The sequence below is a fragment of the Miniopterus schreibersii genome, assembly GCF_964146895.1.
Source record: "Miniopterus schreibersii genome assembly, chromosome: 3".
Lineage (NCBI taxonomy): Eukaryota > Metazoa > Chordata > Mammalia > Chiroptera > Miniopteridae > Miniopterus > Miniopterus schreibersii.
Genome location: NC_138103.1, coordinates 69,871,665 through 69,896,159, shown reverse-complemented (window position 1 = coordinate 69,896,159; position 24,495 = coordinate 69,871,665). Strand labels below are relative to the sequence as shown.

The 24,495-nt window shown below is 40.4% G+C and overlaps 1 protein-coding gene across 1 annotated transcript in view; it reads left to right on the top strand.

The window, feature by feature from the left end:
- The window catches only part of MCCC2 (methylcrotonyl-CoA carboxylase subunit 2), a 45,177-nt gene extending 21,136 nt beyond the window's left edge, over positions 1–24,041 (top strand). Inside the window, exons 8-17 of the mRNA XM_081133805.1 lie at positions 15–79; positions 4,385–4,484; positions 4,596–4,691; positions 7,305–7,377; positions 10,711–10,787; positions 13,472–13,538; positions 15,905–16,061; positions 16,921–17,035; positions 18,867–18,952; positions 21,969–24,041. Coding sequence (XP_080989931.1) covers positions 15–79; positions 4,385–4,484; positions 4,596–4,691; positions 7,305–7,377; positions 10,711–10,787; positions 13,472–13,538; positions 15,905–16,061; positions 16,921–17,035; positions 18,867–18,952; positions 21,969–22,086 — 954 coding nt within the window. The 3' untranslated portion in view covers positions 22,087–24,041. The remainder of the gene's footprint in view (positions 1–14; positions 80–4,384; positions 4,485–4,595; positions 4,692–7,304; positions 7,378–10,710; positions 10,788–13,471; positions 13,539–15,904; positions 16,062–16,920; positions 17,036–18,866; positions 18,953–21,968) is intronic.
- The last annotated feature ends 454 nt before the right edge of the window (positions 24,042–24,495 follow it).

Here is a 24,495-nt window from a genome sequence, read left to right as displayed (position 1 = left end):
TTTTCTCCTTGTAGGTTAAAGCAGCTACTGGAGAAGAGGTGTCACCTGAGGATCTTGGAGGTGCTGATCTTCACTGCAGGTGAAACAGAAGAGGTTGTTTCTTCTCAAGATTGATTGTCACTTGTTTGTTTTAAAAAGTTTAAAGTATTTTTCCAAGTGTTAAACTTGCCATGTTTATTTGTTCTTGATCTGCTGTTTTAGGGTTCAATTCTTTGAACTGTAGAGTTGCATTTCTAAGTTAGAACATCAGCTTTTCACTGTAGAAAGACTGGAGAGACAGATTTCGTATTTAACAAATATCCATTGAGCACCTGTTGGGTGACAGGCACTGTTCTAGGTGTTTGAGATAAGCTAGACATTGTCTCTGAACTCAGGGAGTTTGCAGTGTAGTCAGGGAGGTAGGCAATAAACAATACTTACAAAAAATTCATGTAAATGTATATGTGTGATAAGGCCTACGAAGGAGAAGTATAGGGAGAGCATATAGAAGGTGGGTCAAACCCAGTGGTTAAATTAACCTTTGGGAAGTGGAGCCTGGGGTGGTGGATGGTGAGCTGCACTTCAACAACAGAAAATGAAATAGAGAAGTTATTACTCACGGATCCTGGAGGAAGTACATGGCATGCCTCCAGGGGCCACACAGGGAGGTCAAGGCAGAGTGCAGGCAGGGAGAGAGGAAGAACCTGGGCACATATTTTTTTAATTTTTATTTTTAAAATATATCTCGATTGATTTCAGAGAGAGGAAAGGAGAGGGGGAGAGAGAGAGACAGAAACATCAATAATGAGAGAGTCATTGATCGAGCCCGCAACCCGGGCATGTGCCCTGACCAGAATCGAACCATGGTCGTCTGGATCCCAGGTCGACGCTCAACCGCTGAGCCACGCCCGGCTGGGCTGGGCACATATTTTTAATAGGGTCCTAGGTTGGAGTGCTTTGGGGTTCCTGGGCTAGGGTCAGATTGGCCAGTTCAATCCAAAAGAGCAGAATTTTGATAAGCCCAATGGGGGGGATTCTTATCTAAGGGTACATAAGGCATATAGGCGCTGGAAGGCAGGGGAGACTGCTGATCACCAGGGCTGCTGGGAGAGTCATATCAGGACTTACTTTTGCTGGGACTCTCAGCTGCTCTCTAGGGCTTGTGCCTGCGCTAGTGTCAGTTTAAGGTCCCTGCAGGCCTCTTGGCCAAGCCAAATGGATGCTGAGGCATAGCACCATGGAGTAGCTTAGCTAAACTCTTGGTAGCAAGTAAATATTTAAAAGCTGGTTCCCTGCGGGAAGGAAAAAGCCCTGCTTTGTGGCATCTGCCAACTTCTATAGTATAAATTATCCCATCACAGCCCATTTCAAACTACCAACAGGACCCCACTGAGCGTGGAATCAGGAAGAGATGCGCACGGTTGGCGCTTGTGAGTCAGGCCACAAACTGGCTCCGTCGCATCACTGGTCCAACCACTTAAGGTTAGAGTTCAGGCCTCCTTTGTAGACCTTCTCAAACATACACATTTATATGAATTTTTTTTTTTTAAATATATCTTTATTGATTTCAGAGAGAGGAAAGGAGAGGGAGAGAGAGATAGAAACATCAATGATGAGAAAGTCATTGATCAGCTGCAGCCCGCAATCCGGGCATGTGCCCTGACCGGGAATCGAACCCTGATCTCCTGGATCCTAGATCGATGCTCAACTTCTGAGCCACGCCCGGCCGGGCTCTATTTTTGGTAATTATTTGTTTATTGCCCACCTCCCACCTTCTAGAATTTTATGAGGATTAATGAAGTGATACATGTAAATTACTTGAAATAATACCTGCTTTAAATAAGTACCTAAAAAATGTTAACTGCCATTGTTTATCATTATAATTGATCATTAAAGGTTTTGGATCTTTCATTTTTTTTAAAGAAAAGCATCTTTATTTTCTTTATTTCTTTATTTCTTTATTTATTCATTTTTTTAATCCTCACTCGAGGATATTTTTTCCATTGCTTTTCAGAGAGAGCGGGCGCGGGGGGAGATCGAGATCAATGTGAGAGAGACACATTAATTGGTTGCCTTCTGCATGTGCCCCAAGTGGGGCCAGAGATCAAACCTATAACCCAGTACGCGCCCTTGGCTGGGAATCGAACCCACGGCCCTTTGGTGCATGGGCTGACACTCTAACCACTGAGCCACACTGGCCAGGGTTGAGCACTTATTTTGGAAAGATTGATTGTATTAAGTGTTGTGAGTAATACAGAGGAATTTTAGGTCTAATCCCTGCCCTCGGGATTTATAATTTAATGAGGCAGCTAAGAGAAAGAAATGAATGAATTAAAAAACAATTACAAAATATGCTAACATGCTTCTAATTTTACAACTAGAGGCCAAAGGAGAAATGATTAAGGGAATGACTGGAGTTGAGGAAGGCAGAGAAAAGCTTAGAGGGAGAGCTTGAGGCTCTGCCCGAGTTTGAACAGAACACTGGTTCATTTAGGTGATCATAGCTGTGTGAGCGGAGATGCAGCATGACTGTCTCCTATCTGGCCATTTACTGACCCTTGCAGGGCGACAGAGAGTGGATGTTTCAGCCTGCGGAGGGAGAGGATGCAGGTAGAGTAGGGTACATGGGTATGGGACAGAGTGGGCTGCCATTGTTTGTAGGTGCTTAATCAGGGGAAGGTTGATGAAGATATATTTTAGGAACATTAATTAAAAACATTTTTTTTTTTACTATTTAAAAAATGTAATCCCATGCCCATGAAAGCTGTAGGCAGTATATCAATTTAGGGTGTAGGTTCTAGAATTCATCTTTCATTTGCCCCATTTATTACTGTTATGACTAGACAAATGACTTAACCTCCCTGAACCTCATTTCCTACATCATAGCACAGCGTCTGGTGCATACTAAGCACCCTATTACTACTGGCTATTATTATTAATAACTTGTTTAAAATCATGGGACAATAATTAGATGGTGATGGCTTTTTTGGGGAACAGTGTCATAAAATTTACTAGTCACAAATTGCTTCGGGTTCTCTCTCTAATCAAAGAGTGATAAATGTGTATTTATAAACGTTCTCTCTGTCTTTATAAATACATATTTGTACCTCTCTTTAGTTATCCTGAAGAATTAATTTGACACAAAGACTTACATAACATAATGCCTCATCAAAGGTTTCCCTTTCCTGCTATTTTGGTAAATACTAAGCAGTTTTTAAAAGAAAGCATTTTATTTTAAATATTTACTGATTTGGAAGCAGTTCCTTCTGCTTCTGTTTGCTTTTTGAATTACTACAGTGTAGCCAGAAACCAGCAATTATAGCTGGAATTATTAATGAAGCATTTAAAAGGTATGGTCAGTTGTAAGTTACTGTATTAAATTAAAGAGGTGGAAGGGTGGGACATTGCAAAGGCATTGGAGGGCCATAATGAGGAGTAAATGCTGTCTCTGCTCTTTTCAGGGACACCCAGTCCAGAGGCAGAGAATGACACAGAACCACTGAGAGAGCCCAGCTCTAAGAAATGTCTCCCAGGGGTTTGGTTTTTCCCTAGACAAGACATCAAAATTTACATTGCAGCAGCTTAGTCCTTACTCATAAAATGAACCAAAATTCTATTTTTTTCAGGTGTATACTTTTGCCCTACTTTATCATTTTGTTTATACTTTATTTAGAAAGTCACAGTACATTTACATCTGAAATAACAAGCCATCTAATCAGAATAGATCTAATAGCCAGAGCAAGCCCCTATTTCATTGACACTGAACTTGAAATTGAACTTCTATGGCCCTTACCACAGAATCATTTTATCAATACCCATTTTTACCCATGACCCGAGGGACAGTGTCTTCAAACTTGAGTATTTGTTTCCCTATAATAGCATGCTCTTAGGTGTAACTTTGTAGGAAGGTAGCTCAGCAGTCTTTCAGAAGCAAGAGACCATAGTTGGCATCTTCATTAGGAGCTCACTTAGGTGCAAGCACTTTTTGTTGTTACCAGCAGCATGATGAAAGTATGCCATCTGTGGTTGGACTTTATCACAAAGAATTTTGTTTGAGGCACATGGGATGACCATTAAATAGAAGTCCTTATCAGCAAAACCCCGTGGTCTAGTTGAAGGAGGTCAAGACTGAGAAATAGAAGGCATGGATTCTCATGCAGCTGCTGGTGGTCTACCCAGGTTCTTATGTGCACCTCAGCTTTTCCTGTTTGTAAAACAAGGACAATACCAGGGTATGACAGTGTTTGCCAGGGACATTGTGAAGATCAAACTAAATGACATTTATTAAAGTGGTTTGGAAGTAAAAATGATTCCATTCTTAGATGAGAGAGATATTTGGGGTGTAAGATATTTAAGTATTTTCCTTTTCTCTAATATGATTATTTTAGTGTGCTTTACTCTGTAGAAAGTCTGGGGTCTCTGACTACTACGCTTTGGATGATCATCATGCCCTTCACTTAACTAGGAAGATTGTGAGGAATCTCAATTATCAGAAAAAATTGGATGTGAGTTGGATATGTTCTTATATCTTTTATTTTCCTAAAAAGCATTTTGGCTTATGTCATCTTGAAATAATATTTTCAAAATGGTTAATAGGATTTTTCTATTCTCTGCAGGTTACCATTGAGCCTTCTGAAGACCCTTTATTTCCTGCTGATGAATTGTACGGAATAGTTGGCACTAACCTTAAGAGGAGCTTTGATGTCCGAGAGGTATGTAAAGGGGAGCTGTGAGCTGTCAGCCTTGCTGTCTCTCCATATGTGTGTATCCATCTTCAAAGCGGGAGCCTGTTTAGAATGTTCATGCCTAGGAACTGTTTTGGATCTCATTAAGGAGTTACAGACATGTAAGGGAAAGATCTTTCCATAGTGTAGGATTCATTGGTACAGAGTAAACACTAAAAGAGAGAGGGGGGCGGGAAATATCTTAATTATCGGAAAGTTTTCATTGCACAATGACGAAGCTTGGTTTGTTCATAAATAGTACTCCGTAATGTGGACATTAGGAATGATGTAGGGCAACGTCATCATTTTCAGCTATCTCTTTTCAGTGTTCTTGTTTCAGGAAATGGATGAAATGTCAGTAAGTTGTTGAAAGAAAAAATATACCCTTTTATATCAATATTACATTAGCAAAGATTAGACTTTTGATTACAGGTCAAGATGTTGCTATGGTTACAGATTGTCAGCATAGTCTTGTGTAGTCTAGAGTGACAATTTTTAGTGTTTGCATATAGCATGTAGTCTTTTTTTTGGTTCAGTATCCATATCTGGCAGAATACTTTCTAAGCTAGAAAATTATTTTAATACCAGATTCTCTCTCTTAATATTGTGTTACTTTTCCCCTTGACTGTAAAACTATTATTGTATTAATTGTGGAAAGTGTAGAAAATAAAGAAAAACATAAAATTGCTTGTAATTCTACTATCCAGAGAAAGCAGCAAATATTTTCGTCTTTTGGCTTAATGTGTGTGTTTTTTTTAATATATGTTTACTGACTTCGGAGAGAGGAAGGGAAAGGGAGAGAGACAGAAACATCAATGATGAGAGAGTCATTGATCAACTGCCTCCTGCACGCCCCCGTCTGGGGATCGAGCCCACAACCCGGGCATGTGCCCTGACCGGGAATCAATCCTTGATCTCCTGGATCCTAGGTCGATGCTCAACCACTGAGCAACACTGGCCAGGCTGTTGATTGTATTTAAAAGGTACAGTTTTGGAGGCATATACCACTTAGAACAGATAACATATATTTCCATTATATAACAGGACCTTTCAGAAAAATAACTAAAAAATAATTCAAAGTAAGCTTTTACTTTTTTGAAAGAAAGATATTGGGAAACACTCATTTTTCAGCTTTTTCATCTTGCAAAAGTATGGTAAACAGGGAAAAGGAAGTTTGAACTAGGTAGAAAAGTGATGTGTATCATCTAAAATAGTTTCTAAAGAAATTTGGAATATGCTTCGTATTTGGAACTTTTTGAAATAATCCTGATGAGTGCCAAGCATGAACTATTTATTAATTTCTACTCCTCTTAGGTTAATTGTGTGTGTGTGTGTGTGTGTGTGTGTATATATATATATATATATATATATATATGGTGATCCTTCAAGTGTATCAGATTCAGAATCAGTGAACTTTTGTTGAAGGTGTGGAGGAGGAAGAAACTTTCCTCTACCTGGCAGGGTTCTTTCAACTGGTCTAATGATTAAATATACACAAAACAGATTAGATTAACAAGAGAAAACAGCGAAATTTAATTACATATATATGTATGGGACCCTCACATACATGAGAGAGTCAGAGACCCCACGTACATGAGAGGTTCAGGGACAGAAAGTTAAAATGAAGTGTATAGTATATGACATTCTGAGCTAAGGGTGATGGAAGGTGCCTTGGGGCTTCAGAAGGGAGGAAAGTCATTTGCAGGACATTAAGAAGAGCAGATATTTAATAATTAGAATTTTACCCTACCTTATATATAGGTTATTGATAACTCTTAGTATGGGCAAATCCCCTAATTTCAATTCTTTAAAGGAGACTTAAAAGTTTCTGATGAGCCCATAGGATCTCGATTACCTTCAGCTCTAATCCACATGCCAAGATAGCACGTCTTGGTGGGGCCTCTTCTGAACCCCTTCAAAGGCTTAATAATAATAGCTATCTTTTAATGACAGCCAGGAAGTGTGCTGTGGTTATCACTTTTTAAGTGTTTCATCTTTTTAAAAACAGATGATGAAACTGAGGCTTAGAGGATTTTAGGTAACCAGACTGTGACTCTAATTTCTCAGTGGTAGAGCTGGGAGTCAGAGCTAGTTCTTCATCTCAGTGTTATTTTATTAGGTTACTTTACTACTAGGTCATCACATCTCACAATTTTGTCCCATCTTTGCAGAAGCGAGAACTGAGACTCAGAGGGGTTAAATGACTTACTCCTGGACACACAAATCATATGTGATACCTCAAGTTGGAGCCTGGGTCTTCTGACTCTAAGCTCTCTACCTTGCTTTCCGATTGAATCCCTGACCCTAGGCCAGTACATTTGAACAGCCTCTGAAGCTTTTATTGAGTCTGGCAACCAGCTCATGGAGTCTCTGCTTGTCTGGTATGCAATGCGGTGCTATTGTTTTTATAGTAAAGTGTAAAATCAGAGCCCAGAATGACTTCATGCAGGTAAAGTGAAATTCTAGTGAGAAGATTTTCTATGTAGGGTGCAATTTTGTGAAAGTAACTTCACTATGAATTTGTTTTCCTTATAAATAACTTTAATGCAACAATTCTTTTATAATACAATTTCTCAGGGACATTGTTATTTTTCCTCTTAGGTCATTGCTAGAATCGTGGATGGAAGCAGATTCAATGAGTTCAAAGCCTTGTATGGAGACACATTAGTTACAGGTATAAAGATGAAGAATTGAATATGAACATTTTCCGATGCTTCAAAAATAAGTGATGTCTTGTCTCAAGGCTTTGATGCACTTGGCAAGAGCTTTGTTATTTAGAGTGTTACAAATGTGTGAGTCAGTATTTAAAGGGAGCTACTTGCCCTGGCCGGTTTGGCTCAGTGGTTAGATCGTCAGCCTGAGGACTGAAGTGTCCCAGGTTTGATTCCAGCCAAGGGCATGTACCTCGGTTGCAGGCTCGATCCCTGGTCCCAGTCGGCGTGCAAGCAGGAGGCGACCAATCGATGAGTCTCTCTCACATTGATGTTTCTCTCTCTCTCTTTCTTCCCCCTTCTCTTTTTCTCTCTCTCCCCCTTCCACTCTCTCTGAAAAGCAATGGAAAAAATATCCTCGGTGAGGATTAAAAAGAAAATAAAATAAAACAAAGGGAGTTGCTTTATAATGATCATTTGTGGCTGAATGGCTTCAAGGAACCAGAGTTTTAAATGATGTCAAGATGCTGTGGGATAGGCCCTTATCTGTGACTTAATGGCATTAGCCATAAAATCAGCAGAAATATTTGTAGTTCATTTTGTTTCTCTGGATAACTAATTATTTTGAAATTTTCAGCACTCTTTTTTTTTTAAAAAAAAAATGTTTTTATCGATTTTTTAAAAGAGAGAGGAAGGGAGAGAGAGAGAGAGAGAGAGAAACATCGATTGGCTGTCTCCTGCACACACCCCCACTGGGGGTTGAGCCCACAACCCAGGCATATGCCCCGACCAGGAATTGAACTGGCGACCTCTTGCTACATGCGATATCACTCAACCAACTGAGCCACACTGGCCAGACTCAGCACAGTTTTTTTTATTATTTGGTTTCTAATTCAACTGGGAAGTTTTGTATGATGTTTAAACTTCCCAGAAGAATGTAGACTGAGTTAAACCTTCTCACAGCCTCTGTGTAGATATTATGTTGATTTATGTAAATACTAGATCCAGAATACAGGACAGAATACCAAATCTGAAAAAACAAAACAAGGATATTTGTAAAAGTTAATTCATTCACCCGAAGTGTTTAGTTTATAGGCCTTTGGAGAAAAGTATTTGAAACATAGATGCTAGACCTGTAATAATCTATCTTAGACAAATGGCAAAACAAATGTGGGCATTTTGTTTGGTCTTATAAAAGCTCAAAAATGTAGCAGTTAGTCTGAAGACAACATTTCAGAGTAGAAAAAACAACCAGCTGCAAAAATCCAAGTTGCAAATACACATTGAGGCTTAAGGATAAGTCGGCACACTTTCTCCTGGTTTGATTTATGAGCAAGAGAAGGGTTCACACTGGGAGTGGACTTTATGTTTTTGTATTTAGGTGTTTAAGTGATTAGGAGCTTTTCTTTGATATATAGACAGGATTTGTCACTTGATAGTTCAGGATGTTACCCTCATTGTGTGGTAGTGTAAAACAAGTCCAAACTGCTTCTTTCTCAAGATGGATGGGCTGTCGTCATCTGTTTTTGTGTATTTGCCCTGTACTTGCTAAAAGACTGGTGGCACCTTTGCCCCCTGCAATGCTGTGGCTAGATCCAGTTTCCTCCATCTCTTCTTGACTACTGGAATTCAAATAAAGTTGGGGGGAGGGAAGAGAAGGGGAGTGAGGAGGAGAAGAAACGAATGAGAGGGTGTGGGGGAGCATGAGAGCTCGAGGAAGGGTAAGGGAGCATGGGGGGTGGTTACCTAGGGGGAGGGAGCGAGGAAGAAGAACAGATATTTTCTAAGGATCAGGTAGGAGTTCCTGGCAGCAGCTAAGGGTTTCCTCCTGCCACTGCGCTTGCCATATGTCGGCCCTAGTAGTTCCTTGGATATTTTGCTTTCCTGTTTGGCCCATAGGAAGCTGCTGAAGGCACTCCCTTCAGGGGTGTCCCTATTATAGTGGGGCATGTGCCCCACTCAGCAGGCCCTGTGCCTGGAGATCCCAGGCGGGGCTAAGGATGGGTTAAAAGCCTAAATAGTGAAGAGGGCAGTATATCTTCGGGGGTAGCACCTTATTGCTGAGAGATGAGCGAGGTTCCCAGCTCTTTTTGTGGGCGAGGCAGGACTCAAAGTGGATTGCTAGGCCTGTTGGGAAGTCACCCCTTTTTGCTTTGACTCTCTAAGTGGCAGTGCCATGGAGGGTGTGCAGCATTCAGGCTGGGATTTTAGGCCTGAAAGACCAAGAGAAATCCAGGTGACCATCAGATCAGTGTTTCATTTTTATCACATTAAATAAACATAATTAAAAATAAATAAATCAAGACAAGGTCACAGTAAAGAACAAAAATGAATTTTTAAAAATTAACTGTTCTGCTTATCAATAGTTGACAGCCTCTCTTACCCCTTAATTTTTTGAGCACCTGCTTTGTGTCGGGCATCACACAGCGGGTGTCTTAACGGCAGCCTGTCGGGCTTGCGCCTGAAGACAGCCAGCCGGGGACTTTGGTAGCGTGCTGTCTTTGGCCCACTTCAGCCAGCACAGCTTGTTCGCTCCTGAGTTCCAAGTAGTTGACATCTGTATGTAGTCGTAAGTAGGCTTGCTGGGGATTACTCTCGGGAAGGTCTCTAGTCAGTTCAGGTTCACAAAGTAATTAACCTCCTGAAGTCATCTAAAGAGTCTACTTCACAATATAATGTTTTCCCCTTCTTTTTCTTCTCCTTTATTTCGTGTGTGTGGAGAGTGGGTGTCTGGAATGTTAGTAGAAGTGGTGGTGAGATGTAAACGAAACTTATGGAAAGGAGAAAGAAAAAGATGCAGACTGAGAAAGTGAAAATGGAGTGATTCATTTTTCTCCTATGCTTACCTGAATTTCTTACTTTAAACTTGGTTACCACCAGGTTTGACAGTGTTTCTGTTTTGTTTGTTTTTTAAAATTGCCTTTGCTGAGTGTATCCCCTTTATTTCAAGGGTCTATCATTACCACAGGCATTTTCAGGCAAGCTGTCACCTGACACTGGCCCACAGCTTTGAACGTTGACCTGTAAAGGGCTCCCCGTCTTTGCTTTGGTCTACTTCAGAATGTCCCCCAGGTCTGGTGCACAGTGAGCACTCACATGGATGCTACGGCCCAACCAGGCCAACCAGTCAAAGGGGACAACTTTACATGTGACTCACCCCTTTCAGGAAAGCAAAAGACCCAGACTCCAGTGCCTTAGAAATAAAATGTGACATGAGCTGTTTTCTACCATAGATAAAAATCTCTACATTTTAAAGTGTGATTTGAAATGAAAGGATGTTAAATATGTCTGTTTTTTTGTGTGTGAATTAAAAGCCCTCTGAATTACATAAATCTTTATTTCCATTTTCTTTTGAGGATTTGCTAGAATATTTGGATATCCAATTGGCATCATTGGAAATAATGGAGTTCTCTTTTCTGACTCTGCAAAAAAGGCAAGTACTGTTAAACATGTTTCAAGATTTTCTTCTTTAAACATAGTGAACTTTCAAGACAAGTAATGCATGAAAAGTGATTGCATAAAAGCTTTAAAAGATTTAACCGGATGCCTTGGCAAAAAGAATACTGCGTGTATGCATGTGAGCATGTATGTGTGTGTGGGTTAGTGTTTGAAAGTTTTTGTGGAGGTCTACAGTAGCATGATGAACTGTCTTGAGCACTACTAAAAGTTAAACAAAAATGTTTTGTTAAGTTCTTATAAGAACTTGAATTATGACATGCATATATTCTAAGAAGGTAGGATCCTTGTCTTGAGTGTTTCACTCTAGTGCTTAGCACAGTGCAGGACTCAGAGATACTTTCCAGGTGGGTCTCAGTGTGATGTTTACCTTCTTCTAGTCCCTCATCAGTTTAACTTGACACTCTTCACTCTTTGGAAAAGGGAAGGTAGTGGGTCTCATTACTGAAATGCTGGTTTTAAAAGAGGAAGTTCGTGAATGTCTTTTGGCTTAGTGTTCAACTTCATGTCGTTGTCTCAGACTTACCTAAACTTGAATAAATGTCATTAATGTACTTACTTGATAAAATGTTAGGGAAAAAAATTTCTAGCCTTGTTTTTTTACTTCAAATTATAGAGTAAATAGCAAGGTTGATGGTCTCATATTGATGCAGGTAACAGGCAGCTAGGCTCTTCCAGACTTTAATTGAGGAAGAATTTGTTTTTGGTGGAATGTTTTATCAGTAAAGTCAGTTTCTATATTCTGCTGTTATTATTGTTCTCCCCACTGCAATTATAAGACAAAAACAAGAAAGTAAAAGCAAGGAAAAAAAAATCACCTACACATACTAGAAATAACCTTGAGTAACATATTATTATGATTCCTTAGTTTTTTCTATCCCCCATTTTTTAGCAAGAGAAAATAACCAAATTTAACACATACCTAAGTGTGGGAACCTCACATACTTGAGAGTCAGAGACCCCCCACACAGGAGAGGTTCAGAGATAGAAAGGGGGATTGAGGTATATAAGACACTCTGAGCTAGGGATTCAGTAATGCACCTGGGGGCCTTCAAAGGGTCATTGCAGGACAAGAAGAATAGATGTTTAGTAAGTAGAAATTTTCTCTGCCATATAGCTGGGTCAAAAGAGATTATCACTGATAATCTCTTATTATGGGCAAGGCTCAGTTCCAGTCATAGGTAGTTAAATAGAGGGGCAGTGGTTCAGTTGGTTGAGTGTCATCCTATGCACCAAAAGGTCACTGGTTCCATTCCTGGTCAGGGTCAGGGCACATACCCAGGTTGTGGGTTCCATCCCCAGTGGGGTGCATATGGGAGGCAACTGAGAGGCAATCGATTGATGTTTCTCTCTCACATTGATGTTTCTCTCTTTCTCTCTCCCTCTCTGTCCTCTTTCTAAAAATCAATAAAAACGTATTTTAAAATAAAAATAAATAAAGTGAGGGGCAGGAGCTTCTCTTGAGCCTGAAGCTAAAACTGCCCTTAGCTCCAAACAATCCACATACCTCTATCACCCTTTTAAAAATAAAGTTGGTATTGCCACATGCAGTAGGCCCTTGAAAAATCTAATTTCACTGTAACATTAATGAGCTATTGTAGGAAGCTAACTCTTATCTACATCAGTTAGCCTATGGTAAAATTGGTTTTGTTATGTTATTTCACTCAAAGTTGAAGAACCTATGACAACATTAAGTGAGGATTTACTGTATATAGAGGTATGGCTTCTTTTCATTTAATAGTATATATAGTGTTTCCTAAAATATCAAATATTCCTGAACTGATGACTTTTAATGAATATATAATGCGTTAATTTCAATGGAGGAAATGTCAGACTGAGACCAGCAAACTCTACCTCGTTTTATTAGTGGCTTGGCGCAGATAAGCTGGGAGGAGCTACGTTCGGCCTCAGCCCGACACATGGCTTTTGGAAGTGAGCCCCAAGCCTGTGGTTTTCTCATCCTTTTACTGAGGCCGAGCAATTGCTCTGAGGATTTGTACTCACCCCGGCATCTCCAGCAGAGTTAAGGGGATCTGCGAATAGAGAGTAAAATGTAAAGGAAGTGGTTTATAGGAGGGACCTTACATAATTTTTAGAAGATAGGGAAAGGAATAGTTATATTTTTGTGTCATTAAACAGTTTCCTAAACTCAAGGTTAGAATGCCTCTAACACTCATCTAAAATCCCATTTATTTGGGGTATGTTGGAAAGAGAGATGTATTTTACTATAATCTTTGTTCATGAAAGAATTGCAGATGATCATCAAAATGTAAATACCATCATAGATTTTCTCGAAGGGTTTATATTCTATCTTTTTTAAATGAAGCTCAGCAATTCTCACTGACAATCTATCCTTTTTTCTCTGTGACTTAAGTTTCACTTGCTCTTCAAAATATTAGTGATTAACTTTGTTCCTGACACAGCAGTTGCCCCATAGCCGTGTGCCCATGATCACACAGGAGACTGCAAAGCAAGTGCAGCAACACCACAGCCACGTGACCCAGTGCGAGTGGGTCCGCACTTTAGTAGTGTTGTTACTGTCACTATAAAGTCAGACAAGCCAGGCGAGGGTGTTCTTTCTTTTCTCTGGCCCACGTGTATAGTTGTGGATGCATGGTGATCGCAAATCTTTGAAAAGGTTTTCATCTTATTTGCTTATAGGGGGCTCACTTCATCCAGTTATGCTGCCAAAGGAAAATCCCTCTGCTGTTTCTGCAAAACATTACTGGTAAGAAAATAGAGTGTTCAGTCTGGCTGCTTTATTCTAGAGCTGCACTGTCCAGCATCTCGTAAGTGATCACCATAGTAAGTGTAGTAGCCTTCTTCACTGTGCATCGTTACTGTGATGTTATTACTGTGTTCCCTGTGCTGTACATTACTTCCCTGCGGTTTGAGTTTTGACTGCAAAGAATGGTATGATCAATGTGAACTCTCTGGATTTCATGTTCCATAGATGATCTTAACATGGTGGATGAAATGATTTTTATGGTTCTAGAGTTCTTTTTCCTGGAATTCCATGATTCTCCCATTTATACTTTTTTGTATATTGCATGGCGTCTGACATATAGGAGACATTCAGATGTGTAGGTTAGCTGAAAACGTCTTTTTTCCCCAGTCTTCTATGTCATCCATGGTTATCTCAGGTTTGAAGGAAGGAGAGGCTCTTAATCAGTTGCTGGGATCCGGCAAACCTTCATGAGAAGGAGTTTGGCTCTTGACAGTCAGGAGGGTTTTAAATATTACTACTGCTAAAACATCTTCATCTTAACTTTAAGATACTTGGCTAGATGAGGTTGGAGAGGAGTTACATCCGGATGGAAGCCTGGGGACCCTGTGTGGCAATCCTCGAAAATGGGGCAGATAGGAAGTATTCTGAGGCTTCACCCATGCAGGGCCTTGTTTCTGTAGGGATTCACGACTCATAAACCACCAGTAAGTTAAACTGTGTGCTCGGAAGATTCCTGCAATTTTGCTTTGTTGTATTTTTTTTGGGTGGCTTGGGGGCAGAGAGCAGAGGTTGAGTTTAGTTTTGCAACATTGCGTTTGAGGGACCTGTGTGACATCCATTTGGAAACATATAGTAAGCAGTTGAAAAATCTTGAGCACAGAAGAGATGTGTTAGCTGGAGGTGAAAGTGTAGGTATCGTTAGACTATGGAGATGGTATTTAAAGCTATGGGAATAGATAAGAACACTCTGAAGCGAGAAGAGGGCTCAGGGACAATCTGTGAGTAGCTCTGATTTCTTCCACAGAGATGAAAGTTAAGGAAGAAATGGAGTATGATTATGTTGTTTTTTAGGATGGGAAGGAGAAGGATTGGAGACAGCCATGTGAGATGGCGTCAGTCTTTTTTTTGAAGGCAGAATGTTCTACAGGAACTAGAGGGGCAGTGGGGTGGTTGTTGGGGGGCGGTGAGAGCTTGAAGAGGGTCCATATTTGAGGTAGATATTGTGGGAACATTATAGGGAGTCAAGATAAGGTAGCTAAAGGAGCTCTGAGGTATTCCTAGGGCCTGGCAAGCTCAGGGGTAGCTGGAGGAAGCAGATGGTACCTGGTGAGACGGGCTGTCCTGTCGCTACCTTTGTATCCGTAGCGGGTACAGGTGCTCTGCAACACTGGTTGAACGGACTTGGCTGATCCGATGCTGGAGATTTGCAAAGCAAGAACAGTGACAGGTAGGCTGTGAGTCTGCAAGTGGGGAGGGGGACGGAAAGCTGACTTGGTGTTTGTTCGGTGAAGAGGAAGGAGCCCAAAGCCTGGAAGGCCCAGTGCAGCTGCAGACCAGCTTCCTTGGAGATGGGAGCTGGAAGAAGTAGAAGGATCCCATAATTATGATGACAGATTCTTCTGCCTTGCTGTTGAGTCTCTGACAGGGACGCTTAGCGTCTCTATGAAACATTAATGTTTATTTCATCGAAGTTTAAGCAGCCCTTCAGAAGGAACACTCTGTTTTTAAACCAGGTCGGTGGGTGCCGAAGCCCTCGCAGCTCAGCTGCCCCAGCACTTTCTCCTTAGCTTCCCTTGTCACCTTTCATCCCAGGCTACTGTTTGAGGTAATTTCTTGAAGATAAATTGCATCCTTACCTTGTTTGAAGATCTCTATGTGTATCCAGGTGAACCGTTTTAAGGAAATTTAAAAAGTGATTAGAGAAAATTTTATTTTATCTTTTTGTTGTTGTTAATCCTCATCTGAGGATATTTTTTTCATTGATTTTTTTTTTTTTCAGAGAATGGAAGAGGGGAGGAGGGGAGGGGGAGAAAGACACACTAATTTCAATTGGGTGCCTCCCGCACGCGCCTGCGGGGCTGGGGACTGAACCTGCAACCCAGGCACTTGCCCTTGACCGGAAATTGAACCCGTGACCCTTTGGTGTGCGGGTTGACGCTCTAACCACTGAGCAACACCAGCCAGGGCTGTTTTATCTCTGAAAGCAAACCTTTTGGGGGGCACATTTCACATGTAAGTATTTTGTTAGGGTGAGAGGCCTGTAGGAAAATGTAATTTGATAAGATAGCTTTCTAATACCTTGGTGGGATTGATTTCTGAACATTAATCCCATCACTCAGAGGCTCTCTTTCTGTTTTTTCTTTCAGGATTTATGGTTGGTAAAGACTATGAAGCTGAAGGAATTGCCAAGGACGGTGCCAAGATGGTAACTGCTGTATCCTGTGCCAATGTGCCTAAGATAACTGTCATCATTGGGGGATCCTACGGGGCTGGAAACTACGGGATGTGTGGCAGAGCATATAGGTAGGTGTCTGTCATGATTTTCGTATATACATGAAAGATTTATACTTCATGTATAATTATAAATTGTCAGGTTTATTTGAAATATAGAATGGCATTCACAAATCTTGAACAATTAATACCATAATTTGTATAATTGGGGTGGTGGTGAAATGAAATTTAATGCTAAAGGTACTACTGGGAAGAAATCCACAAGGGGGATCAGGAAATATCTTGAAATGACTGATAATGAAAATAGTACATGTCATAACTAGTGTTATGTGGTGAAAGTCTTGCTTTGAGAAAGGTGTATAGATGTAAATACATATCATGGAAAAACAGTAAGGCTGAAAAAGTCAATGAGCTAAGTAGCTGGCTCAGGAAGTTCAAAAAACAACAGCATTTTGAACACAAGAAAAATAGACAACAGGATGTAGTAAAGAACAAACATAAGACAGAAGAAATCAGGAAAGCCCAAAGTTGCTTTCTTTGAAAGGTTAACAAACTTGATAATCCCCTGGTAAAACTAAAAGATAAAGGGAGATTATACAAGTAACCAATATCTAGACTAGAAAACAGGACATGACCACAGATAATAAGAGGATATTTTGAATACTTTTATACCCAATAAATTTTCATGAAATGTAAAAATACAGTGTATGAAAACAGACATCAGAATCACCTAGAGAACATAACATTTCTAACCATTCTTAGGCCCCACCTTTGGAGATGAGGGTGGGTTCCAGGTATTGGTATCTTTTTAAATTCCCAGATGAATTTGATGTGCAGCTATAGTGAAGAACCATTAGTTTAAAAGGTGAACTTGGGCCTCTGATCATTTGTGTTGTCCAGCGAGGTAATTTGACCATTCTTCCCCTCATAGCCCAAGATTCCTTTACTTGTGGCCAAATGCTCGTGTCTCAGTGATGGGAGGAGAGCAGGCAGCCACTGTGTTGGCGACGATAACAAAGGACCAGAGAATGCGGGAAGGGAAACAGGTAAGTGCCTTTTCTTCTCGTCTCCAGGTTTGGCTTTCACCAGGGAACACCCTGCAGCCAGGAGTAGTGCAGCCAGAATCCCTCCATGGTCAGGGGTCAGGGGTTCGGGGTCCTGCCTGCAGGGCCTGGCTTTTTAGAAGATGCCCACCTCAGAGTTGTTTCAGGAATTTAGACTTAGGCATTCTCTCTTTTTAGCACCATTTGATGTACCTTTTTGTGGTAATGTACAGATTTTTTCAGAATCCCAAGACAACACTTCCAGAAACTTCCTGTGAGTGCCTGAAACATAAAGATGTTGATTCTCAGTCATTCACAGTTAGTGAGCTTTGAATAAATCTGGTTTACGTCTTTGATTTTATGACCCAAAGCAGCAGAATTTTCTTTTTTTCTATTTTACTTTTAGGTTGTTGTTAAGGATGCCTTGAGTGGGAGGGTTCAGTCATATAATGAGAATTGATTAACATTATTATACTGTGAAAGTAGAAATGAAGCAAAATGGAAAGGGTGCTGGAAGCTTGATGGAAGGTAGATCAGCAAGTGGCTGCTTTTAAAATGAATGCCTTTGTGTGTCTGTTAGAGAATCTTCTGAACTTTTGCATTAATTTTTATTAGTTATAGCTTTTAAATGTTTTATGTAAGCACCCAGCCTTAAAAATGATTGCATGTTCTTGAAATTGGTAGGTGCACTGTTTTCATAAGAAGGCATAATATGAAGGAGGCCCTGCCTTCAGGCTCTCAGTCCTGCCATTTAGCAAGCATCTACCTGGTCAACTGCCCAGTTCATGGAGTGGGGTAATAAAAAGCCAGAGGGTGGTTCCTGCCTCCCTGAATACATCCCACCCAGCCTCACATCCTCAGCTGTGTTTTCCTAACAGCAGGAACTTTGAAGACCAAAACTGAGGTTTCAGATTCACTGTAGTGTTAACCAGTGTCCAAGCAAAAGGAAAGCTTTACATGCGTGTGTGTGTGTAGAGGGGCAGTGGAGGGGGAGTATGAAATTCTACCTGATATTTTGAAGACATGTCTTGAACTCTAGCCCAACATGGTGATCTCTTATTAAATAGTTATTCTTTGATTAATTGGATATACGGATGTATGAATTCATCTGTTTTTATATATGGAAGTACAGGATTTCAGTGGTTCTTCCTTTGAATTCTTTACCTATAGATGATACTAAACTATGAAAATAGTAACAGAAGGTTGGACTTATTTGAAATAAGTCATTTGTTTTTGGTGTGGAATATTTTTTAAGTTGAAAATACTTTTCAGGATTTCAAAATTAATTTGCATAAAGATTTTTACATCTGAATTAATTATCACTTGTTTCTGGCAATACTGATGGGGCAAGCCATTACATTTAATTAGGGAAATAACCTCTCAGCTGTCTGGGAAATTGAAGAGATTATTCAAGGTGCAGTTGATATTTTTTCTCTTTAAGCTTTAAAATGTTTAAAATTTTGGCTGTTTTGAAAGAAAACCCCCTGCTTCTCCACTTTCTTAAACAGAAGCTGCTAAATGTCATGTAGCCCTTTTATAGAATTCACTTGCATTGTTGTACTGGGCTGGGATGCGGGATGCCCTGGTTTTGACCGTACATCACACAGCCCAGGCTGTCGTCTGCGCTGAGGGAGATGTAGTGGTGCACGGATTTGATGGTCACGTCTCAGGTGAGATTGTGTATGTGAAAGCATCACTTGTAATCTCTACCTCGCTGTGCAGATGTTGGTTGTAGCATTAGTCATGACATCTCTGCCCCTTTTTTCTTGAGGTTCTCTCGGGTGGATCTGTTGTTCCACTGCAGTGGACTCATTCCTGGCCCCTTTTCTTTCAGTTCTCCAGCGCCGAGGAAGCAGCTTTAAAAGAGCCCATCATTAAGAGATTCGAAGAGGAAGGAAACCCTTACTATTCCAGTGCAAGGTGGGAACCCGAGGATAACTCACTCCTTGCTGGGTGCATGTTGGCAATCGGGGCAGCAGCTACACAGAGACCTGGCAGTCAGGGTGGCCCAGCCTCCGTGAGAACCAAAAAGTAATGTTTGAACACAGCTTTGTCCTGTTGTCCCTATAATGGGAACGCCTGCTGCTCCTCCCAGGCTGGGCTGCGGATCCATCACCGTGGGGCTGATTCTGCCACCCTTCACCCTCCTCCTTTACCCCATTTCTCTGTGGGGTGTCTGAGGCCTTAGAGGGGCACTGCGGCCACAGGTGGGCCTCACAGGGGCAAGGAAGTTAAGAGTCGTGATCCTGGCTATGTAACTTTCAGGAATTAGTTCTGTTTCAATTTTTGCTTAAACCGGTGGATTCCTGTCATCCCCTCCCTTTCTCCCTTTGTTTGTTTCCTTTTGACCCCACTTTAAGCGTGGGTTGGTTGGACGCTCTTTGGCACTGTTAACAGATGTGCTCGTGCATTCAGGAGGTGCTTAGTCACAGCCAGGGTCCATATGTCCACACCACGTAATTTCCTCGTATACACGTGCAGCTCTTGGCTCTGTTTGTTTCCGATACCCTCAATAAGGTAATAAATTACCACGGCCTGTCCCGCTGGAGACTTGAGGGCATGCGCTCCAAGGCCTCTTTTTTCCAACAACTTCAGTGTTTTGCTTTCTGAAGAATAAGCTTCATGGGTTCATTTCATCCCTTGGGCAGATGGGAAAAAAGAAAATGACAACTTGCGTCTTTTAAAATTAGGCTATGCTTTGATTTATGCCATTTACTGGGGAGGAGGGAGAGAAGAAAATAAAAAGTTAGAATCCATTTCAATCATGTGAACACATCTTCTGTGGGTGGCACTGCTTCCAGCGCTGGGCACACAAAGACTGGACATGCTGCCCGGCCAGGCGTGGCTCAGCGGTTGAGCATTGACCTAGGATCCAGGCGATCGGGGTTCGATTCCCGGTCAGGGCACATGCCCGGGTTGCGGGCTCAAGGCAGCCGATCAATGACTCTCTCATCATTGATGTTTCTATCTCTCTCTCTCCCTCTCCTTCCCTCTCTCTGAAATCAATAAAGATATATTAAAAAAAATAATAATAATAACTTGAGCCAAACTGGAACAACCAACCTATTAAAAAAAAAAAGACAAAAAAAAAAAAGACTGGACATGCTTATTGTCCAGAGCATCGTTAGTATCAGAATTCTAATAATGCCATTTGGGATGTTTAAAAAAGCCTTTTTCTCTTTTTGTTAACATCTACTTTAATAAGTAATTTTATAGGTATATTTTGTTGGGGTAGGTCATTGATTCATTGAATTAAGAACAAAGCATTTTATAGTCTTTGATTTCAGAAATAAACATCTTTTTATACTACCAGTAGAAGAAAAGAGGAAATATAAAACCATATAAAATGTTTAAGAGAAAAATATATATTGTAAGCACACTTACTTTTTTTTTTAATATAAGATTTTGACTGAAATTCACAAGGACAGTTGAAACTTTAAACTTCAAAAAATAGCATATTTTGTGTGAGCCATGAATTTGTTTTTCAGCCCTGGCTAAACCCATCTTTTGAGAAAGACTCAATCCTTTATTATTTTCATACTTATATTATTATTTTAATGGATTATATTCAAGGCAAGAAAGCAAACAGCCGGGTAGAGTTATCTTTGGAAATAAATATTGAGAGAAGTGAGGTTTTTCTCTTACTTTGTAGATGCTTAACCCTTCAACGAGTGTTGAAACACTTGTTGGCTTGGAGGCAGCAACTTTGAAAGATGGAAGGGTTCTCAGGCCAGGATATGGCACCTTCTTTGGGTTTAATAAATCTCCTCTTAACAGTAAAATTCTGGGGTCTGTTTAGGCTTTCACATGGCTCAATCTGTCTTTTCCAAGAGAGCTGTCATCATTTGCCACTCTAACCTCCTATGTTTTTCTTAATCCTTACATACTGATGTTGGCAGCATGTCAGTTTTATTCTGCCCCCCTGTTTTTATAATCAAACTTTGTAGGTATTTGGTTAAGGCCTCTTAGCAGTCTTTTTAATGGCCATGATGAAGCAGCCTGCTCCCTCCCCCGGCATCATCATGTTTGTTGTATTACTCAGCTGTTGGCTTCAGAAAGGAGTGTAATCAGTTGACCTGGTTACAAATTACATGAGTGGCCTTTTCTTATTGGCAGCTCATACTGCAGGGTCCCTATTATGAATGTTTTATGAGCAGAGATTTGATTCATGGTCTGTCGATGTAAGTGTGGTTTAATAATTGATGCTATGTCCAAGTACTGAAGGCAGTTTGTTTAAAGAAAACAAAAGTGCCACCTACCAATGCCCTTTAAAAAAGCAATATTTCTCATCCATTTTTCTTTATAAATGTGAGGTTGTCAATGAAAAGCAAACTAAAATTTCTACTTAAAAGTTCTTCTGAAAGCAGTTTAAAGCTGTTGTGTTTTCCTGTTGTATTTCCTATTGTATTTCAAAAAATAAAGAACTACATAGGAAGATATTATTTTATTAATAAAATGTATTGAAGTCATTCAATAATTTTCATAGTTTCTTAAGAGATGAGAGAGTTTTCAGGGATACATCTTTTCTAGTAGAGACTTTGGTTTGAGACTGTTACCTGGGTTTATATGGCTCTTCATATTAATAACAGGAATACATCTACTTGATTTGTATGTTGCAGAAGGACAGGAAAAGTTTTTCGTGAAATAAGTAAAAATATTTTTAAATGGGATTATTTTGTGATTTCTTGTAGCAAGCTGTTCCTAAGGCCATAGCTTGATTTGACATTCTGTGGTAGCCTGAATGTCATTTCATTTACTTTTCCCCCTTTCTCCCCTCTCTCGAACATGGTTTCAGTTGTGAGATTACAGTGCACAGAAGCTAATCAGTAGATCTACACATTACCTGAACATGAACCTCAGTGTTTCTTGGCAGGGTATGTATAAATGGTAGTTTGGTGGTGGGTTCCTAATAACTCATATTCTGTTCTTTTATCAGGCTGTGGGATGATGGGATTATTGATCCAGTGGACACCAGGCTGGTCCTGGGTCTCAGTATCAGTGCAGCCCTCAATGCGCCAATCCAGAAGACCGACTTTGGCATCTTTAGGATATAACTGGAATATAAAGCATCTTTCATTGGACATGTACTAGAAATTAATACATTAGTAGCCTTAACATTATGGACTTTTTCAAATTTCAACTGTTAAACAGTAAAATTTTCTTAGCACAGTGCATTGTACTTTTCTCCCTTAAAAAATCAATGAAGATATTTATTTCATGAACCTCAATTCCTTGTAAATTTTCTTAGATTTTTCTGTGGCTCAGCTTTTCCACCCTTAAAATGAAGAGAGTAACTTACAGTTATCCTTACTAACCCACATGTAGTATGAAAAGTTCTGTAACCTATAAATTCCAGATATTATCAAGAGTATTAAAGTTGGATTTCCAGTGAAATGATGCTTTGGTGATTATGCACGGTATTATAACACATATATTTTTTAAAAGCATCTGTTTTCCTCCAGCCATCATCCTGTTTCTGCCCATAATAGACTTCTTGCTGTGTGCACTCGGGGCTTTATTTCCTACCCATTCTCTCCTTACCTACCCCTCACTGGCTTCCATTGCCAGCAGCCCTCTGCAGGGTCACTGTTGACCTCCGGGTCTCTGGAACCAGTGGGTTCTTTTCTGACTTCATCCGATTTAATTGTCTGCAGCATTCAGGTCAGTTGAACGCTCCCTCCTAGAAACACATTCCTTAGCTCCCATTCCGTGATACTTTAGGTTTCCCACCAGCCTCTTTGGCCACTCTGTTCTGTTCAGTTTCCTTTGCAGGCCTCTCTTCCTCTGCTGATCCCTGCCCTCTTCACCATTTATCCTGATTTTTCATTAGTAATACATGAATACGGTCTTTTTCTAAAAGATACAAATAATATAAAATATCTCCTCATTCTTTTTTAAAATTGTGGTAAAGATACATAACATTTTACCATTTTAACCATTTTTAAATGTACAGCTCTATGACATTAAGTCCATTCAAACTGTTGTGCAATCGTCACCACCATCCATCTCCAGAATGTCTCATCATCCCAAACTGACACTCTGTAGTTAAACACTAACTCCACACCACCTCCCCCCCACCCCGGGCACACCTCCTTATTCTTAAATGTATGTACTTTTGTGGCTTGATTTAATCTTTCTGGCCATTTCAGCCCTATGGCTTCAGTTGCCATCTAAATGAGGATGATTCCTGTGTTGACAGTTCCTAACACATCTCTTCCATGATCTTCAGACCTGCCAGATAGACTGGATATCTGCACTGATTGTCTTACAAGAACTGTAAGACTCAGTCAACAAGTTCTATTGATTTTACCTCTATCACTTGAATTCCCCTAGTTATTTTTGTCTTTCACTACCACAGGCATTAGGAGTGGTCTTGCTGCATCCAGTCTCACCTGGTCTAATCGCCATCACTGTGGAATTAGGATGGCCATTCTAAATGCACATCTGGTTGTGCCACTCCCTTACTCAAATCTTTCACTGATTTTCTGTAGAACTGCCAGACCACTAATGCCCTCCATGGTCATCCCTTCTTCATCTAGACTCCTCTTTTCACCCTTGGTGCTTCAGCCACCCTGACTTCTAGTCCCTTGAACCTACGAAGTCTCCCACTTCAGGGTCTACAAATTTCCCTCTGCCTGAACTGTTCCACTGTCTCTTCTTAAACACATCTTTTTGTCCCTGACTTCCTGGGGCTGAGTTAGTTACCTACAGTGTGCCCTTGTACAGCACCATTACTCCCTCGGTCACTTCTTCTATAAGGAGTATAAACAGTTTTCTAATATTGCCCTCCTGCTAGAATGTGAGCTCTATGAGAGCAAGGATTTACTTGTTTAGACTGTATCTCCAATGCTTGGCACTTGCAGGTGCTCAGATATTTGTTGAATCAATGAAAAAAATCCATATATCCATATTTTAATTGATATTCTCAGGTCACATCATTTTAAAATTGATTGATTATATGATCTAATATAATTATCAAATGCTTTCCTAATAAAATTTGTATTTTAAACATTTGTGTGTGGTGTTCAATATAGGCTGCATTTGTGCATTAGTTTTTTGAGTTGTGTGCAGATAGGTGATCTCAATTTCGAGGTAAGTTGCATTTTTAGAAGGATGTTGGAGGTAATCAAGAACACGTGGAATGTTTTCAGTTGGCAGGGCTGAGTTCCTTCTGGAGGTTTTAAAGGGAAACCTTTTCAGCTTCTAGAGGCCTCCTGCCTGCTTTGAAACTTAATAGAGATTTCAGTATATCAACCATATTATGTGTTAGCATTGTAGAGAGCCATTTAATTGACTTGAGGAGTTTACCATAGTGCGAGGGCGATTTTATTTTCTGTAGCTCTCCTGTTCTGTGTAGTCTGGGTGAGCATCAGGCAAAGGCCCTGGTCCCCAGCAAAGAGCTGGATACCTCCCGGAGCCTTGGCCAGGTTGACTCTAGGATTTGACTTGAACAGAGGGACGAA